Source organism: Onychostoma macrolepis, chromosome 25 (genome assembly GCF_012432095.1).
Source record: "Onychostoma macrolepis isolate SWU-2019 chromosome 25, ASM1243209v1, whole genome shotgun sequence".
Lineage (NCBI taxonomy): Eukaryota > Metazoa > Chordata > Actinopteri > Cypriniformes > Cyprinidae > Onychostoma > Onychostoma macrolepis.
This window is the reverse complement of record NC_081179.1, coordinates 9982599-10004463: the sequence shown is the minus strand read 5'-3', so window position 1 is coordinate 10004463 and position 21865 is coordinate 9982599. Positions and strand designations below refer to the sequence as shown.

Genomic DNA, 21865 nt, shown 5'->3' with positions numbered 1-21865 from the left:
TGGCTGTAAAAGTGCATTGCTCCATACTCCCTATAGAAACACTTGGAGAACTCGCACCCTTAGGAAGTCCCAAAAGTCGTAGTCGTGATTGAGTTTGATGGAACGTGTTTACAAAACAGTCTCTCCTAGCTGAGTTGATGACTTGCATTCACAGAGATAAAGTGTTTTTACTGAATCCACAGCGTTGAGTTAGACATCTCACAGAACTGCTCATATTCTACAAAACGGTATTATATCTAGTGAAAATTGTGTTTGTTCTATGCTAATAAATTATCGAATAGTGTGAGCTATAGGCTAATACTGTAGGTTTATAGAGATGTCGTGAGGAGTGCAGGGTAGTAACATTACAATTATCTAATCAGATTCCAAAAATTAAGTACTTGTAATTAGATTATATTACATTTCAAAATACTTATAATCAGACTACTTTTTTATCGATTACATCATTACATATCATTCACACAATAAGCCTTGATGTAAAGTTTAATCCACTTCATGTTGTTAATAACAACGAATGGAATGTATTTTCTTTTTCTTTGTATTTTTATATCAATATGGTACAAGATTATCCTTTCATCCACGTCAATGTGCGGTCAAAGTTAGGTCAAAAAAGTAATCTAAAAGTAATCAGTAAGTAGTTTGATTGTATTACCTAAAATGTAATGTAATAGATTACATTACTAACTAAAGTTTTTGTCATGTAATCTGGAATCAGTAATGAATTACAATTTGTAAATAATCTACCCAACACTGGTTGTGAGCTATAAGTTAATAGTCTAATGAAGATTTTGTGGGCTATATGCTAATAGGCTAATATTAGCATGTAGCCCACAAACAGCACTCTCTGATATCATAAGCAGAGATAATAATCTGTAGAAGATATTGCAAGCTGTACTGTAGGATATAGGTCATTGCGTGAGCTAGGCTAATATGCAAATGTCATGTGATGTAAGCTAAAATAATGACGTACGATATAGGTTAATGAAGATAACATGAGCTAAGCTAATTCCTTACGAAAATTAACCATGGTTTTACTATAGGAAAAGTGTAGTAACTATGTATTGATTACCATTCGCAAAACCATGGTTAATTTGTTGTTACTAGGGATGTCACGGTACCAAAATTTTTGTATTCGTTACCGATACCAGTGAAAATCCACGGTTTTCGGTACCAATTTCGGTACCAAAGCAAAACACAAAAACATGCTAATTAAAAAACAATTTTTTTAAATTAATAAAGTCAAACAAAAATAAAATGTATAAAAATCAATGCCATTCTTTATACTTATTTAAAATTGTGTTTCAAGTTTTTCCGCAAGTAATAAAAGTATGAAAAACAGTAAACAAATTTCACCCAAATTTAATTTCTTTTAATTAATGAAATTTAAACTTTTTTTTTTTTTGGTAAATAAAGGGGATTTAGGCTACTATTAAAATTAAAACTAAAACATGGAAGAAATATTGAGTGATTATTTCTTAAAAAATAAAGTTTTATTTATTTTTTCAACAGTAGTAGCAGTAGCCTATCACATACATTCTACTAAATAATAGTAGCCTAATGGTACAAAGTCTTTAGTTAAACCGGACTTTTATTTTGACGGGTTGCCGTGAATACATTTAAATTGACGCTGGTTTTACTCAATGAAACGGTAAAATGCTCGTGAGGTGACTCTCAGAGCAGTTCTGGAGATGTTGTTTATGTATTTATTTCCTCACTGAGACTGCAGATGCTGAAATCACTGCTAGTGTCACTGGCGCTTCAGTGTATAGTAAACAAAACCGCGGGTCTCTGCCGTTCATTCATTCACACAGAGACTCGCAGAACATACAGGATTCACATTTGAATCGACTTTTGCGGCTTAATATTTGCAGATACTGGTCCATATCGCGATTTGATCTAAGTGGAATGACCTACTTTGACAAATTCCGTGACATTCCGCGTTAAACTGTAAATTCCGTTTTTATAACTGGATTCCGAGATTCCGTCCGCGTTTTCTGCATCGCGGAAATCATACGCCAAGAACCGGGTCGAACGGGTACTCGGTACCACCGGTACTTCAAAAAACCTGGTACCGTGACGTTTTCATTTCTTTAGTACCGACTTGGTACCGAAGTACCGGGTCTTTTGACAACACTAGTTGTTACCATGGTTTAATTATAGTAACCCGGTTTTTTGGTTTTATTTGTAGTAAAACCATGGTTCATTTTCATAAGGGATGTGTGAATGAAGATGGTGTAAGCTATATAGGTTAACAGTCTTGAAGTTGTCGACTACATGCTAACAGACTAATGTCAATATCATGAGAGGCTAATATGAAGATAGAAATGAGAATATAGCTCGACTGCGCGAGCTTGGCTAATGTGCTGATGAATTTGGTGCCGATGAAGTTATAAGCTAATAGCCTAGGAGCTAATGGGATAAAAGTTAAGGAAAATATCATAAGCCAGGTTAATACGTTACTGAAGATTGTGTAAGCTGTATAGGTTTATAGTCTAGTGCAAATGTTGTCATCTAAATGCTAATAGGCTAATGAAGATATCAGGAATAAGGTTAATAAGCTATTGGAGATATTGTGAGCTATAACATAACATGAGCTAGGCTAATGAAATAATGAGTACAGGGTAATATGGTAAAAGGTTAATGATAATAGCATGAGTTAGGCTAATGAATAAAGAAGATAGTATGCTATTGGTTAATGGTAAACAAAGACCTTCATAGGATGTGTCTAAGTCATGTTTTCATTAAAAACAGCTTTTGTTTTTTTCCAAAAAAGGGCATTCTTGTGAATTTTTATTAGTTTTGTTTCGATTTTCAGTAAGCTTGTGCTGGTATTTGAAATCACACAATTGTGATTGTATCTTGGACAGCACAGAAATCACACAATAGACACGTAAGGTATCAGCTAATAGCGAGCCGGTGAATATTGTAGGACATCTCTAAACCATGTTTTCATAATAACACAGCTTTTGTTTCTCCGTAAAGGGCATGCTTGTGCATATTTTAACGGCTTTGTCAGGATTTTCAAGGCGGCGTCCATTTGCTTCCATCGCAGGCTTGTGAAGCAGCTACGCTGGCATTTGAAATCACACAATAGACCCTGTCATCGATATAAATATCGAAGGCGAACGGCACGAGTGACTCATTTGCACGCATTATCAGATCTTGGCTCCGCGGGATTGGCGGGAAAAGGTCTTTCTCTGCTTATTGAAGTCAACAAACCAACATTGGGAGGACTGGGATGAGTAAGCACAAAGGTTCAAGTGTCATACGTGTCTCTCCCGATAGGTCAGATGCGAGCAAGCTTGCGCACCCGGTGGAAACATTGACCTTTTCGATAAGTGGTTCACCGGTAGTTATTTATTTATTTAATGCAGCTGTATCAAGCCAGCAGGGAAAAAGGCCACATTCAGACTCCATTTCAGCCGAGTTCTTGTCAGTCCCATAATTGCCCCAGCTCGTCATCGAATGGAGCTTCTAAACATAGCAGTAGTGGGCTCTGCAAAACTGGCTACCGTTGAGTTTTGCGAACACTCCTCAAGGCTTTTTAAATCATTTTAAATGCGTATTTGTGTCAAAACATCTAATATACTGGCACGTCAATGTTTGTATAATCTTTTTACGTTTTTTTCATGTTTGCCCCCTTTTTTCCCAGCACCTCTTGTACTAACACCATGTCCAGCAAGGTCCAACGGTAATTCAGTACATTCCCTTCCAGGCCGTTCTCTCGAAACCTCATTTTAACTTGACCCTTCATTGTGTTTTGCCCCAGGCAACTCGGGCACAGGGATTAAAAATAGAGACCTCAGCAGGGACGGAGTTGACACTGTTCTTGTTGGTGAGAGGAGTGGAGCGGCGGAGAACTGAATCCCGCTGGGGGTTTTTATCACCGGGGAAGGTCCGATTACCCCCTCCCTTCTCTCACGACTCTCTTTCTTATTTCTCTCTCTCTCTCTCTCTCTCTCGTTCGCTCCCTCGCTCGCTGTAAATCTCGGTGCCAAGTGAGGAGAACAATATTTTCACCATTATTTCTCGGCACTACAGAGAGATGATGTGGGTATTGATATAGACTCATAAATTTACAGAGGCGACAGATTTACACCGGAGGCTGGCAGCCCACCTCTCGTTCAGGAACATGTTCGGCTTTGATTGGTTGGGAATGGATTCTTGGCTATCCAATTCAGCTTAGGTCAGGCAGGTCTAAATCACAAGACTATATCACTGGTTTTTATAGAGATGGCAGTTTGGTACATACAGTAAGCTCAATACTATAGTCGTACATCTCCCCATCTAGAACATGCATCCTGCTGCATAATCCCTGTGTTTATTTATTCATTTAAATTTTTTTCTGTGTTGCTTACTACCTTTTCTACAGTCATTTTTTTTTTTTTTTTTTCAACTTATTTAAATTTACTTTTGTATTCATGTTGCTTTCGTATGATTGGGAAAATTATTGCTTTTATACTGTTTTCAATAAAAGTTTTAATTTAATGACTTTAAAATGTCATGTGGTCAAGTAACATTTTTCTTATACATTAATTACATGCGAGTGTCTTAATTATTATCTTAAAAGCATTTTAAATGTATTTCAAGGTATTTTTTTTGCAAATAAAAAGAATTATTAATTAATTCATAAATATTGTAAGTAATGGGAGAGTCCTTTTACAACCTTAATTAAGCTTGTCTCATCATAAAATTGTTGAAGTTATCATTATATTTAATTGTTTTCCTACATAATGGTTGGCCCACATGCCTTCCGGTTAGGTGGATAAAGTATTAATAAGCAGTGAAGCAGATTTTTTTTCCAGATTCCAGGTGTTTTTCATTGTTATAATAATATATATAAATATAATACAATATTTTTATTCAAACTACTTAAGATTTTCTTTTCAAGACTTTTTTTATTTATAATATTGGTACAATTGTGTTTCCTTGACATTTTACTTTATTCTCTTCCAATATGTATATTTTTTTTAAATCACAAATTAACAGTGCTAACGATAGAACAGTATCCAAGCAATTGTATGAATTGCGTTTTTTTAGTTAATAGATGTGCATCACATTCAAGCACTGTGGCAGTGAGCATGCAACACTCAAAATAATAATGCCAAAAACACCCTTTTGTTGCCTTTTGTTTTTGTACAACCAGCTGTTAGAGGAGATCTGTTCCAAAAGATGCGGCCTTGGTGTTTCCTCCACGATTGGTTTACTTATTATTTATGCCCCCAATGACCCCATCATCCTTACTATAGGCCTATTTGTTCCTTTTTCCTTTTACACAATGTTCCCGTCTGAGTGGGTTCCTGGAGGAAAACGCATTGCATCTGTCTCTTCTGTTCTCTCTCAAACTTTATCTCCATTCTCTGCCTATCGGTTTGTGAATGCAGCATTGTTGGTGTTATCTAAAGGTCTTACTTGTGGCTGTCCTCGACAGGAACATATTATAGAGTTGAGGCCAGGGTTCAGGCACCAGCGGATCTTATGAGAATGTTCAAGTATGCCCAGATAATTTTCTCAGCTCGCTCTGCGCACCAAGGAGACCACTTATCTCGCTTTAGGTGGGGCTTTTTGGATCCTATCACAACACAAAACTTTATTTATCCAAGTTTGCTGCAGGCTTCTTGCTCAGATTGATGTTTAGAGCGACTTGGGAAAGGAATCCGAGCAATATGAGTCAATGATTCCTTCTTCAGTTCTACAACCTTCTCTACAAGACTTGATCATCTTTATTTGGTTTTTGGTCAGACAGTGGAACTCTATGGGTCTTTTAAACGTTTTAGTGCTTAGGACATGTGAAATGTTCAGTTCTGTTTCTTTTTGAATGTTTATTTAACTGTCGAGGCCAACACGGTAACCTTTGTACCGGGCTTGTTGAGTGGGTTTTTAGCTACTGATGCTCACCCTCCACAGAACTCGGGCCGTCTCTCGAAAGAGTAACATGCCTCAGAATATCTTAACCTTTCCATCTAAGCCTTCAAATGTCACTGTTCTCTTTCCTCCATCTGAAGACAAATTGACATTTTCTATTTGCTATAGAATTGGATTGATCCCGAAGGTTCCTGTCAAAAATAATAAATTGGTCATTCTTTCAAAGAAAGCTGTTTGGCGTTTTATAGTTAAGCATTATGCTTTGATGAATTGAGTGTAGTGAATAATTTTTTTATATTGTTCAAACAGTGGAGGATCATTGTACTTGAGTAATCTCAAGGGTATTAACTGAGCAAATTGTCGTGGATGTATGATTTGATTATGAAGAAAGATAAATGTTTTGTCATCCGTCCATGTGACTGGTTACATGATGCTGTCAGACAATCATTTAGACCTTTAGTGTGTAAAATTATGCAAAAATCATGTTTGCAGTAATGCCTTTTGTAAGAGACATTACAATGTACATTGTTTTGAAAATATAGTCACAAGTTTAATATTATGTGTTAGCATGAGATTTGTGTTCAGTTAGGGTCATTCCAACCTAATCTCATGGCAATTTGTACATATTTTACTTGGTATCTACTTCGTACGCATTTGTCCGTATTTTACGAGGTGGCAAATTTGTACGAAGGACCACGCCTAACCCCGCGCTTAAACCTACCCCTCACAGAAATCGTACGAGTAAGGTTGTATGAATTCAGAAAAATTGCCACCTTGTAAAATACATACAAATTGGTCGTGAGATAGCATTGGTCATTCCCTGATACAAAACAAAGCATATTTTCAAAATCGAATAGTCGGTTTGTGGCCTGAAAAATAGACTAAATAGTCTTAAAGGAATTGTTCACCCAATAATGTACATTTTCTAAAAATGTACTCGCCTTCAGGCATTCCAAGATGTAGAGGAGTTTGTTTCTCCATTAAAACAGATTTTGAGAAATTTACATCACTTGCTCAGCAATGGATCCTCTGCAGTGAATGGGAGCCGTCAGAATTAGTTCAGACAGCTGATGAAAATATTGCAATAATCCACAATCTCTTCACAATCCAACCCAAAATTCTCAGCCCCTCTGTATGTAAACTTTTGAATAGGGTCATTTTTAGAAATTCAACTATTATTTTCTCTTGTGGACTATATGTAAACGTCTTTTATGTAAAATATCTTATTCAGATCAGTACTCAGTAAAAAAAACAACACACATTTTGTATGATCCCTCTTATTTTGGTAAAACAATTAACATTTTGCAAATTCTGCAACGTTTTGACCTCAACTGTATGAGCTTCTTGTTCCTGCTTTATCAGTTTTTGTTTGTTTTTTACTCTGCAAATTTGAGACAAGTCATATTGTTTACTGCAATCAACAGTGTGACAGGGATTCTGTCAATAAATATTAACTTAAGATGATGCACCTGGATCTATATTATTTAATGATCTACCATGGTGATATGTTTAAATGATTCCTCCCAGCACAGCTCTGTGCTCTCTCTCTCTCCCCCCCTCTTCAGTCACGTCCCACCAGCTGTATTATCCCATTCTTTTAGGTCAGTAATCGGTTAAGCCAGATTAGGACGAGGTCTTTCCTCTCTGTGCTCAACCGAAATCATTCATGATGTGCACAGCTTTGTTGTTGTATTTGAGATTCATATGCAGCATATAATGTTTAACTATGCATAACGGAGGTTTGTGCCATGTATTGTTTGCATGTTGTTGGTGACTTCTTATTGCACTATTATTTGGCTGCCATATTCATTTCTATTGTGTTGGATGTGTGTAGGATTGACATTCCAGAATTTTTGCATACACCGCATTGTCACACTATGCTATTGATGACTGTTATTTGCATGCAATGTCCAAATTATAGACTCATATTTATTTCACATTCATTACCCATGGGCACATAGCCAAGACCATATTTATATCCTGTTAGTTTAATGGGACTTCCAATTCATGACATGGTAGCAGAGTGTTTTTGACTGGTTATCAGCAGTGTTATTGTAATTCTTGCACTGAATTTAACAGGATTACAATGGTTGTCATATACAAAGTTGTCCCTGAAGCCTGTTTGAAGCTCGCAATCAGTTGCCTCATTCATGAAACCCGTACTGTTCTTACGTAAATTGTTGCAGATTGTTACACCAGTTGTGCAGCATTGTGCATAACTTATTTACGAACAATTTACACCACAACTAACTGTCGTGAATACAACAATTCATGTAAAAATCTATTTATGAATTTACAGGGAAATTGTCACACTTTAAGCTATAATAGATTTACGAAAATTGATGAGTCACATTTTATGTTAGAATGACTTAAACAATTTATTCAAAAATCCCTTAAATTGATGAGTTGACGTAAGAATGGATTTACAAACATTTTAACATTTTTCTTAATATAAATATGAGTTTACATTAGAATGCATTTATGAACATGCAAAAATTGTTTGCTATATCAATGTAACATTTTATGTTAGAAATGGCTTTACGAACAATTTACATTGTACGTGAAAATTGCTTGTTGTATGTGTCAGTTTACGTAAGAGTGAATTTACAAACAATATACATGAAGATTTCTCATCATATGAATATGAGTTTATATTAGAAGGCATTTACGAACATATGTGAAAATTGTTTGCCATGATATGAATGTCACATTTTATGTTAGAAATGGCTTTACGAACAATTTACATTGTACGTGAAAATTGCTTGTTGTATGTGTCAGTTTACGTAAGAATGGATTTAAAAACCGTATACATGAAAATTTCTCATCATATGACTTTACATTACAGTGTATTTAACAAACAATTTATATACATAGTTTGGCATATGAATGTCACATTTTATATTGGAATGGCTTTACAAACAATATATTGCCTACAAAAATTGCTTGTGATATGAATTCTACTGTTTGTGACAATGGATTTGCAAAAAATATATAACTGTGTTTACATTAGAATGCCATTTATATGAGAATTTACCTAAGAATGAATGATTTACACAAATTTAATTTCATGAACGAGGTGCACAATGTGGATTCTGTATACGTCTACTTATTATGCTAAGAGAAACATGAGCCATCTTCAATGGCCTACCCTTCCTTCATTGGAAATAATGTATGAAAATGGAAATTCAGAAATAATCTCATTCCTTTTTTGAAACATGCCTCACTGATTTTGTTCATTCAGACTTATTGCAAAAATGGAAGATCGCTTTGAGGTTTGGTAGCGTGGAAAACTTAATTACATCTCCCCAGGCCCAGAGTTAGGTCTTAATTGCATGTGTAGAATCAGGACGAGCAAGTTTTCTTACCCACCAATATCATCTATGATCAGCCATTTTACCACATTATCGTTGACATCCTCAACTGCTGCCTTGCTTGTTGTCTAATAATTTGGTTATTTTGCCAAAAAACAGATATTTTTAAAATTGGTTCTTCATACCAGTTATCAGACCTGATTAAAATTCATCATAAAAACATAAGACGATCGCTAGTCTATGCTGAAATCGAGTAACTCGCAGTATAGAAATGGCGTAGAAGCAAGTGCTTTATAGGCATGTTTCATACATATTAATGAATTTTTCGACATTTGCGAGAGGCCGTTAGGAGAGGAAAGCAGGCTTTAGTTAAATCCGCTCATCTCCTGTTTGGTCGCATCTCACAAATGTTTCACATCAAGGCTGGGTCTGTCGATCTCAGCGTGTGTCGGTTGTTGTTTATGCGAGCGCATGTGCAAACTACGTGTGGGGCGACCTTGACTGTGCCGCGAAGTTTTCCCTCCGCTGTCCCACGGGACTCATCTGAAGACACGCTGCTTGTCATTCACACGGCTTCTCGGTGGCACATCGATTCACCGGGGAGCTCATCGTGCAACCCAGCCACGCGGTCCCTGACAGTATTGATTGAATGTAAAAGATATAATTTCTGTTCACAGTCCGTAGAGTATTGTGGGGTGTAAATGCTAGTTGTCTGTCGGAAGGAAAGAAGTCTCCTTTTTTCATGTATTCTGCCAAAGGAACAACAGAGGGGAAAGATGATGCCATTTGGACAGAGAGTGTGTGTGTTTCAGAACACATCTGCTCAGTGTATTACTCAGTGTCAGGCCTGTAGATGTGAGCTGATTTCAAAATGCTGCCCTCAAGCTTTAAATCTCACATAACCACAGAGAGAGGAAAATAAACAATACTTACACAAAGACTATTATTTTTCGGTGAGTGTCCTGAAACATGTTTCAAAATCATGGCTTTAGGAACCAAGTGCTCTTAATTGAAAAAGTGCACTGTTGCATTGAGATAATAATTATGTTTGATCTGGATTGATTCATAAAAGGTGTTTTATGGGCCACCATAAGAATGGCAACATGAGGCTGGATTTGAATATATTATTATTATTATTATTATTATTAATTTTTATTTATTTTTTACATTGCCAAACAAGGTTTACTTAGTGGTTTCTGGGTCAAAAACTAGGTGGGAAAATGTTGTTATTATTATTATTATTATTATTATTGATGATTTTGTTATTGCTTTTAATAGAAATAAATAAAAAATGATAACTATATATTTACCAGATATTTACTGTTGGTATTATGTTTGATTGTTGTTGTCTAATAATTTGCTTATTGTGTCAAAAAAAAAAAAAAAAAATCAGATTTATTTTGCATATCAATTATTAGATGCTTAAACATCAAAATAGTCTTCATTGGTCATAAAATTGATGACCAGAAAAAAATTGGTCGCTGTCAGGTCCAACTTAATACTGTGACACAAGTATGCTTTTTATGTAATGTCATGTTTTAAGATAAATGATAAAAGTGTGCATTAAATGTTTGTATATTAATTAAAGGATAACTAATACTAACGTATATGGTAGTAATAACATGATTTTCTGTATAATTTATTGTTGCTGTTATTTTTTAATCATTTATTTCCTTATATTTAAAAAAAAAATTTTTTTTATATCAAAATACTTTATGTATCTTGCCATGCAAATGATTAAAAAATCAATGTTTAAAAAACAAAACAATATTTTATAAATAAATATTTATTATAATAATCAAAATGATTAAAACACAATTTTAGCACTCTAAACGATTGCTTACTCTTCTGTTTACACTGATGTTTTTCAGACTTGGAGAAAGACCACCCTAAGAATGAAGCAGGCGTGGTGTGGAGAGTGACAGGTGGGCTGTTCAACCTCACCAGAGGAGCGGTGGGCGCCACCCTCGGAGGAGTGGCCTGGGTAGGCAGCAAGAGCTTTGAGCTGACCAAGACTGCAGTGACGAGCGTTCCCGCAGCCGGAGTGGGATTGGTCAAAGGCGGCGTCTCTGTGGTAACGGGAGGGGTCGGGGCAGTGGGGTCTGCAGTAGCCGGTAAAGTTACACCAAAGAAAAAAGACAAGTCGGATTAGACTGGCTGACTCGCTCCCACCCTTTGTTCGATTCGGTGTGTCTGTGGTTGTCTGCCTGGATTGTTCTCACTTTCAAGAGGGTTGGAAAGCAGGTGGCAGGTTCATTTAGCCCATGGGAAAATTACTGTTTTGCATTCACCAAATACAACCCTACTTTAAGTTAATGTAAAGAACTGCAACACGTTATCTAAACACACTTCGACCGCTATTGCAGAGGTACATAAGATAATTGGGATCTTACGCCTTTTGTTTGCTTATAAGTTTGTGTGTATTTGTGTATTATGAGTGTCGGCTGAATCTGTATTATTAGTGCAGCGAAGAGGGATCAAATGCTGATATCAGACACATTCTTCATGAAATTGTCCACTTTTTACACAAGAAATGTTATACCAGCAGCTATTCTTAGAAGGAAAACTTTTTTCTGTAATATCAGTTCTGGTGTACACAAAATTAGCTCTAATTTCTGTATAAAACGTCCATAACAAATTCAAGTACAATTATTCCTCGAATATGTTGATCTTGTTTAAAGCCCATCTTCGAACAAAATAATGTGAGAACTTGGAAATGAAGTTGAAGTATTATTATTTAATGAATTAATTTAATACACATGACACTAGATTACCTTCATCATCTGATAATGTTAGGATTAAACTACATATTCTCAAATGTTCTTCGATTTAGCGTTACCGACCACAATATGTTTTCACAGTTCACTGTATTATTCCCATCAGCATGTTCTCATCAGTCATGGTAAGTGTAGAAATCTCTGAATGGCAGTTTGCACGTCATTGGCGTAGATTACATTAATGCCGAGTCTCCAGTGTAAACACTCCATTTTGTAAGACAATGTTTGAGCTGTTGAAATTGAATCTGTAGCCAGGAAACCAGTGCCTGGAGTTAAGAAAAGAAATTAGTTGCATCTTAAAAGGACGCAGGGAAACATTTTTTCCAGTCTAAAATACTTTTAAGCATTCACGCTTCATTTTCTCCTTGCGAAGCATTGCTTGTAGTTCATTTGAGATGATGTTTTATTGGCCGTACATGTGCCTGAATGTCTTGGGAGCTCACTTTAAAAGCTCACTGTGGAGTGTTTAGCGTTTCAGAACAGTGCAAAGTAACCACAGATGTATTTCCTGCTACCCTTATAAAGCTGTTTACATCATAGAACCAGCACAATCGAAAATGTGCACATTTGATTATTTGTTCATACATTTCTGACGTTTTTTCCCCACTGCTTAAATGTTTGTCTCCTTTTTTACTTTATTTATGCAAAAACAACATATGGCATATTATTATATTGTTGCAATGCATGCTTGAAGCTCTAGTTCTCTGTACAACATGCTGTTTAACTTACAACATACTGTTAATTGTGAGTATGTATTTCATTTTTTTTTTTTTTTTTTCTGTTTTTGCTATCTGCACACTTTCTGGTAGGTATACCCATGTCTTGAAGATGCTGTTACTATAAACTGGACTTTTAAGACCAAGTAGATTTTGTCTATAATAGAACTATTTTTGCTAAATTGATGCTGTATTCTACAAATAAAGTATTCTGTATTTTAGAAATGCATGGCTTCTTTGTATTTTTACATGTTTTGAGAAGAGAAGAATGTCCTGCAATGATCCTGTTCTGAAATAGGTGGGGATATTTTAATACCATTGATCTATTATTCATTTTTAGCTTTAATCATTGATGTAACATTGAATGCACTAACAGACCAGATCTGGATTACATAAGCAGTTTATAAAAGTAAGTGACCACATAATTCAGGTCACTTAGTCAAGTCCGCATTTTATTAATGCTGCATCACTCTTTGACAAAAGGTAAACTTTTAAACTGCATCCACTTCTATTCATAAGGTGAAAAATAAATGGGTTAAAAATAAAAATAGCTATTTGTTTGATTAGTACACTATAATATTTAGATTGTGTCAGGTGTCCAGTTTGGGCAAATCCATGTGCGCATAAACCTTGGTCTTTTCATGGCATACTGAATCAGCAGAAAAATTTATTGAGCCAGTCAGGGGTTTTATCTCCGAAAACAATTGCATGCCTCAACAACATCATTGTTCCACGATATTAACCAAGGACATTAGTGATTTTAGTATCAAGTAGTAAATGCACCATAAAAGGGCAAGTTGTTTTGTGGCTTTTTAACCTCACACCGTGTTGTAACCAGGTGAAACGCAATAAAGCTATAAAAGCTATCTCTTCTGTGAAGGGCGAAAATCACGAGTTTTTGTCTTTACCCACAGCCAGTGCCGTTTGGTTTTAGGGCCCCTTACTTGTACATGTGAAGATGTGTGAGAAATAGAAGATTGATATGTCACAGTGTGACCTCTTATAGAAAGCGCAAGATTGCAGAGTTGCAGTAGAGTAGATAAGATATTTCTTATATTTTGGAAAGTATTGCATGTTGAATTCTTAAAAAAAAAAAAAAAAAGTGACATATTACATCTGCAGTGTCCTAAAATGTGTGACCTCTGCTAGCGAGCTGGTAATCTGAATCAGGTGTGTTAAATAAAGGTGACGTAAAGGTGATGCAATGATGTGGCTTGAAAACCACTGTCTTAACTGTAAAAGAAACGCTGGATTATTGAAACAAAATTCGATCTGTTTCGATTGAAAGAATCGATTTATAGAAACAAGTCAGACTTCCCACTGCAAGCACAAAACGGCTAAGCAACAATGCATTTTACTAGATGTTCTAGGCACACCTAAAATTTTCCTACGCTCCATGACGCTTTGCAAGAATTATTGGAGTAACATCCGTTAAACTGTAATTGTGTTCTGTGAACACAATAAGCATTTTCAAAAAATGGGTGCAATGCTTATACATACAATAATGCATAAGCATTAACAAATTACCAGAACATACAGTGAATAACCCCAAAAGCTTAAATATCGTCTGTAGCAATAAATGTCTGTATTATGTAACACATTTTCCTTAATGAAAAATATTCATTAGCATTAACATTGATTGATACTATTTCAAAGTGATTTCCATCATTTTGACAGATAACAAATATTGCATTCATGCTATTATTCATGAGATATAAATTAGTCTAAATCAGGCACAGTGAATTTGAATTTTTTTGTTGTTGAAAACATAGATTACAACACTTTTTCATGGTAATAGCGACCCTTTTCCTACAAACATAAAAGGAATTTGTGTGATATTATAAAGTCATGTTGTTTTGTAAATTACAGGCTTTTAATTTGTCATTGTAAAGCCAAAGGAATTAATAAAAACAAACAAAAAGATACAGTAATACAGTTTAATTAAGCATTTATTAAATGCTCTAGCATTATGTAGGCTGCTTTACAATTTAAATTATATAGGCTGTTTTTCTTGCATGACAATTAATAGGCGGTTTTTTTTTTTTTTTTTATATTTAAAAAAAAAAAAAATTCATTTTGCTTCACAATTTTGGGGAAAGGTCATTAATTGTCATAAAAACCATATCACAATGCAAAAACACAGGCTTAATTTTCTTTAAGTAAAAGATAATTGGAATGTTCCTGATAGATATTTCCAAACCGTATAAATACTGCAATCTTTGTAAAGGGTCCAGATTACTTTCAGGATGCAATGAGTGTGATTCAGTGCACAATGTTCCAAATTATAGTTAGCATCCTGGAGTCTCTTAATCGCAAGAGGCAAAATGGTTTTCTTAATCACAATAAATGGTTTTAATGAATCTCTATTGAGAAGATCTCAAGCTTTTTGAGATGGGCAGTGAGGAGCATGACAAATTGTTATCCTCTGAAGAGCGCTTCAACTACGCAAAACTCGGCATCTGCTGCCATTCATGTATATATATTACTCTCAGAACGCCAGAACATCAGCTTTTTGGCATTTCAGGAGATCTCTGTTGAGAGCTGGAAGTCACTGAACATCTCTGAAACTATTTTTTCAGGGATTTGTTCTCATCACTGTATGTGTTAAGGAAATAAGCTTCCTCGGCATAATACAGGCACTGTGTGATGTGCAAAACAAATTTAAGTGGTTAATTTACGCAAAGAGTATTTGCTTTTAAGTAGCACTAACAACCTTGTTTTAAAACTTTGGTTGCTAGCATATTTTTTAGCTGATCTCTCCACTGTTGTAGCCAAATTATTGGTGGCTTTTTGGCAAAGGATGATGTGAGATGACTCAAAGAGCCAATTACTTGTGCACTTTAACAGGGTTAATGGAAAAAAGTTCAAGTTCGCCAAACAAATGGTTTAAATGTGAATTGAAATTTGTGATCATTACAAACCTCAGGTCATAGAATAAGCCACCTGCCGAGAGAGTATGTGTATGTGTGAGTGCCTTGAAAAATTAAGAGCTGCTTCCAATTCTCAAACTACTGAGTTACAAATTATGGTTTGGGCCTTTTTGTCACTTTTCTGACAGGGAGAGTCAATAAGTGATTGGAAATGATGGGGAAATGGGATTGGCAAATGACACAAACCAGATTGGAACACATATTGCCTGCATTAGCGCCACAGAATCAATGTATCAGAGCCCATGCGCTAACCACAGCTTAACCGTAGCTTCAAGTTAATGTGATTATTACGGCTGTATTTCTGGCATTAGTAGATATTATAAGTTAGGTAGTAATAATTATCCAAACTAGACTGTGCAGCATAGCTAGGCTTATGCACAGAGTTTCCGTGACATTATTTAAAGCTTGCATAATTGATAATCACACTACAGTTCATTGGGTTCATTCTTTTCACCAGCTTTGTAAACATCAAGACTGAACAACTAGTACTTCCACCATCTTAAGGTTAGACTATAGTGCACGATCATTAGTTGCTGAAGTACCTCCACTTAAAGACATAAGATTAGTACATTGAGCACAGAAACGGAGTTATTGTATAAATTTAAATGCACCTCAGTGTCTACTATCACGGTTATCATTTTACTTTTATATCCTGTATTGTCCTGCAATGTGCTGTGCTTATTATAATCACTGTCTTTATCAGTCTTATTCAGAAAAATGAAAAAAGCACTATGACTTGACAATTCAACTCGATTACCAAAGTAGACATGATTAGATATTTTTTTCACAACACAAGGGGGGGCTATTTCTCTTGGATGTCTTAAAAATCAAAGAAACAAGAAAAGTCTATACAATGGAACCTTGTATGACATTAACACAGCAATGTATATGGTACATGACTGTGGAAAATGTATATCTGATGACAATCTCGTGGAATGAAAGAGAATTCATCCTCGCACCCTCTTCATACTCTCTAATGCTGCTGAAACTAATCTAAAATTGAACCATTAATATTCCCCATTAAAACTGAATTAGGGTTAGCAATTGAGGTTTAAAAGACCTAAATGTGAATCCAGATTATCAAGATTATGTAAAATCCATGAAGGATTAAAACAAATTAAGGCCATTGTGACAAACCAAGCAAGAGTCATATACACAATTGTCTGTTCATTTTCATCCATACACGAAAAAAGTGGTTCCGCCAGTGATTACATCTTATTTATGCTTCTCTACATTTATTAAGATTTCAAAAATAGCAAACTTCTCTTTCACATACATTGAGCCAAACAGTGTTCAATGGACACTAAATACAAATCTATATGCACTGAATCAATGAAAATTAGTGATATGATGATGAGGACAGCCACTACAGAATGAATAATTTCATGCATTTCATATGAAAACCTTTAAATTTACATTAAACTACCAAATTAGCCACTCTAAAAACTTATATCATTGTAATGTAACAGCAATAATTGATTGAATTTTACAACTTATTTGTAAATCATAACCACCCAAAGCAAGCAGAATGAAGTGCATGAGTTTACTTTAGATTTGCTTTTAGATTTTTAATATAAAAAAAAAATACAGCACCAATGTATTATGCATTCTAAATGCAAACCAAACACAAGCTTAAACCCCAAAAACTCTATGGCAGACAAGACTTTACACTGAGAAACAACCTGAGAAATAGTCTGACTGTGACATTCACAATTTTATTGCACAGCTGTTATTATACATGACAGCATTTCAGTCCCACATTTAAGATTTCTTGAGAATAGTCTGGCTTCTTTGACTGACAAAATATTCACATTCACTGTTGTCAAAGCAATGACCAGCATACAGAATTTCTTTGTCGATAGTGTGGTGCTCTGCTCTAATATATAAATAATGAACATTACTATCTCAATGCAGTCGCTGCAATCAAGGTGAAGTTGAGATCTCTTTACAGCTAAGTGTTTTGGTTCTTGTGCTGTTCAGAAAATCATAGGGTGACTGCGAGGGAGTCTCCGAAGTAAAAAAAAAACAGTTCATAGTGCAAATATCAATCACATTAAGGCAAGAATATAAATGTAGAAAAATAGTTGTGCGTGCACATGATTACCTTTGTTACAAAAAAGGTATGAAGGTTTTGTCCTCAATGAGAGAGAGCGACATGTTTTTCAGCTCCTCGGGGGAGTTGACAGCTTTGTAGCCGAGCTCGTCTAAAATGTGCTGACAAACAGTTTGTGTGTAATCAACTATGTCATGAGACAATTTCAACCTCCAGCTCTCTGCGTTGGCCGCTGAGTCTCTCAACGTGCCGTACTTATGCTTTGCTGACACGTCGTTATTGCCTCTTGTGTTGTTGTGTATCCAGTCCACCACACTTTTTTCCAAAGAAAGACCAAGGAATTCATAAACCTCCTTGGTTTTTTGGAGTGGATTCCTGGCCAGGTCCTCGTATCTCACCAGCATGTACCGTCCACGAAGCCACGGCGGTCGGCTCAAGCCGGTGGACACCGAGTTCAGAAAGTCGTCACACACTGTCGTCAGCTGAGTCAAATCCAAGTTGTAAGGTTTACGGCCTGTGGCTCTCCAGATCCGCCATAGGCGATATGTGTCCCGAAAGGTTTCAATCCTAGAAGATAATATCCCACGCGGGTCCCTCACCAGCTGAATAACTTTCAGATTAAGCCGAGGGTCCTCGATCAGTGCTTTAAGATCATTGACCTCTGGAATACGCACTGTTTTAATGGCCACGTGCCGTCTTTCCCGACATGATTCGGTAGCGAGGGTCAAGTTAAGGGAGGCACACTTTCGAACACAATCCCCCTCTTCTATATTGCCATCGCTGGGGCTGAAAGCATCACAGACCGGCATAGAGCAGAGGGCTTTGCTGGCTCCTCGTCGAAACAGTTTATCCGTGGTATGGTTTGCCGGCTGCGGCTTGATGTAACTCTCTAAGAAATACAAGTCGCAGTTGTACAAGCTTCTAAGAAGGTCACGACTGGCTCCCAGCATCACTCTGCGCTCAACAGCATATCTGCTGGGAGACAGGTGAGGGATTAAGGTCGTTTGAACATGATAGAGCGGTTCAAAAAGATAGAACACATCTGAGTGCTGGTTGAACAACTGTCCAACGAAAGAGGAGCCGCTACGGGTGGTCGCCAAGATGAGGATGTGAGTCTTCCTGGTGGAATTGTAATTAAAATATGGGTACTCATCACACATCCGATCGAAGGACTCCACATCCTGTCCCAAGCCACAGTTCAAAGGGTTAGGAACAGGGCACATATGAAAAGGCTTAGCTGTGAAAGTCCTGATTGCTGTGTATTGGATCGCTATGGACACCAATGCAAGTAGAATCACAGCCTTCCAGGAACATTGCATGGCTGGGTAACTTCATTTAGAAGATGCAGTCCGATTTGATCCTATCGACGAAGACACAGCTGGAAAAAAAATATATAAAAATCTCACAGTGAGTTCAAATACAAAGACATGAAGAGATTTTAAACATTTGTTTACATTTTAAACAAGTCTGAAATAAAGAAACTGATCTATGAACTTTAAACTAATTTATTTATTTTTTTTAAGTGATTTATAATGCAGTATCAAAAGCAAATAAAAACTTTAACTCCAGGTGTGAAAGATCAATTCAAACTTGAGAGTTTCTCGTTAAACTTTAATTTCTAGCAAAGACAAATGTGCTTTCAAAATATATAAAATATTGCATTCTGCACTATGATTCACAATACAAACCTTAATCAGTCGTTTATTGCAATATGACACTTTGATAAACTACTTCACGTTTTAATGCAGCCAAACTCCCACAACTAAACTGCTTCCTACAGGCTTTTACACAAGCCTGTGGTATTTAGTTTTTCCCATGGGGAAATCAGCAAAGGTTCAAGCAAACCAGCATCTAGAATGCAGACAGGTTACAAAATCAGTTCTTTTCAGAAACTGGCACCGGTTCAGGCACCTGTAGAGAGATGCATTAATCGCAACCCCTCACAATACCATATGCATGCTTATTATGTTTGAAAGACAGCCGTCGACGACCGCGCGCGTCGAGTTCTGATTTACCGCAGTGCAACACAACTCGGTATTCAGTTGGAAATAAAAAAAAAAACATAGCAGATCCGATCTGACTGTCGACTGTATAAAACGGTGACCAACTTCTCCCTTATTCCAGCACGAACATTTCAGACATCCAATAGGCTCGAAAATATCGTGAAATAAATACTTCGATATACTTGCCTCAAAAAAAGCTGTAAGAGAACATGACGAAAATTTAAACAAAAGAAATAAATCGGCATATGCCGCGATGGCTTTGCGTAGTCGTCCCGTAACGCCCGTCATAGACGTTTTATCGCTTTAATTCATGTGTTCAGATGTCGAGGGCTTCATAATTCCCTAAAAAACCGATGAAAAGGTCGTATATCCTCAAGCAGCTCCATTCATGCTCGGGGTAAAACATTCAAAGACGGGCTCCGTGGAGAGACAACGGATGAATAAGGTATTGATGCGCATCCTCAGACATCTCTCTGTGACTAAACACCGGACGGATATTTCGTTCGTTCGTCGTGAGGAGATAGACTGAGGAGAGGTGTGCCAGTCGGTCCCAGATTAAGTAAAACGTAGACAGCCCTCCGAAACCCTATGCGAATATGCATCCCCTTCCCGCAAAACCACAGCTGACAAAGGCTGAGAAGGGGGGAAAAAGAAGAAAAAAAAAACAGCACGGGAGGAGGCAGATTTGGTTCACTATACGCGTCCTCCGTCAGAACATGTCTGTGCTCGATGCTAAAGCCTTTGAACATGGAGTTAGTTTGGATGAGGTGAACTGGCATCTAGAAATCTCAGCGTATTTCTCTCAGCCTTGCGTCGCTATATTTTTGACGAGAGCAGGATATATGTGAGGAATATTCGAGGATAGACATGGCCAGCTGGAGGATTTCCTTTCTGACTGACAGAAAGGCTTAAAAATAATTATGTAATGGCACAGTATGTGTAGATATATTGTGTTTTCCACATTATAGAAGGTGTGCAACTTCCTCACATTAGTTTATACACATAACTGTTGTTGTTTTTTCATATGGTATATTGGTTTTAACTATTAGTGATATTTTTTTTTATTGAATAAGCCTTTCTACATAGCTATGGATTCATAGGGTAATACCACAAAACACATTTTCTCAAACTTATATTATTGCACATCTGACTTTATTCATTGGAAAACAAAACAGAATCTTGTCCGTATAATGCTAGTCAAGTTGCAAAAATGACAAAAAGGACCACAAACGTGTTGTCACAGTGGTCCATCATGTGCTACATTTTATGTCTTCTAAAGCCACTAATAGCTTTGTGTGAGAAACAGCCCAAAATTTAGGTTACACAATTTAGGATATAATTTATACAAAATTTACAATTTGGGATACTCTTGCTCCTGTCATAGCTTTAAAATTTAATTTTGTGTTATGGTAAATCTGGTGTAATGCATCTTGGCACTTTAACACGCTATATTTGAGTCTACGTGAACACAAATGAGATTTGAGTGCTACAAAGGAGAGAACAAATAATGACTCTAATCTAGTCTAGTCAGTTATTCACACAAAGCTATTATATGATGTCCAGAGGTGGGGTGTTATTTGTCTCACGATTTGTTTCAATATGGGCTTCACGAATTAATATAATCTTTATTCAATATAACATCACTTAAAGTTGTGATGTAACAGCAGTAGTGACCGATATTTCCCACTTTATTGTGTCACAAGTTTGAGGCTGTTTTGCGAATCTTTTTGGCCGACTCGTTTAAAAGATCTGCTGCATAACAGTCATTCGTTTGCGCACAGGAAGCACTGGGGTATAATGACATAATATCTGACTAATACCTTTAAGAAGCAGCAACATCTTTTGCATGGAAATAAGATGGATCAACTATTCATGTGTTGTTTTTGATACTTCCCAAAAAAGCTAAAGTACTGCCTGCCAATATCAGCTTAGATGCAGAATTCTCAATTTCTGTCATTTCTGTCAGACATTTTAGTAGAAACGTGTTTGGTGAAGTCGAGCTACTGTTATACACAAGATGGAATTTAACGATTAACAATCATTTCATTTATGATTACGTGGACAGAACATTTCTATTATTTTAAACTTTGCTACAATATGGTGCATCATTGTTTTCTGTATATTGAAATTCGGTATATTGTCCACTCCCTGACTTCAAAGGACTTTTGTCATATTTGGAACTGGTGCAGGCTTTCTTTCATTGTATTGAG

At 36.3% G+C, this 21865-nt stretch overlaps 2 protein-coding genes across 2 annotated transcripts in view; one reads left to right on the top strand and one right to left on the bottom strand.

Moving 5' to 3' along the window:
* Positions 1-12878, top strand: part of zgc:101566 (Transmembrane protein 263-B-like) — a 29566-nt gene extending 16688 nt beyond the window's left edge. The window contains exon 3 of the mRNA XM_058766307.1: positions 11048-12878. Within this exon, the coding sequence (XP_058622290.1) occupies positions 11048-11328 (281 nt within the window). The 3' untranslated portion in view covers positions 11329-12878. The remainder of the gene's footprint in view (positions 1-11047) is intronic.
* A 3948-nt stretch (positions 12879-16826) lies between these two features.
* LOC131534562 (carbohydrate sulfotransferase 1) lies at positions 16827-20521 on the bottom strand. Its single transcript, XM_058767522.1, has 2 exons — positions 19842-20521; positions 16827-19030 (listed from the first exon to the last, which is right to left on the bottom strand). Exon 2 carries the CDS (start codon positions 18969-18971, stop codon positions 17709-17711), a length of 1263 nt encoding a protein of 420 aa, XP_058623505.1. The 5' UTR covers positions 18972-19030; positions 19842-20521; the 3' UTR covers positions 16827-17708.
* Positions 20522-21865: the final 1344 nt, after the last annotated feature.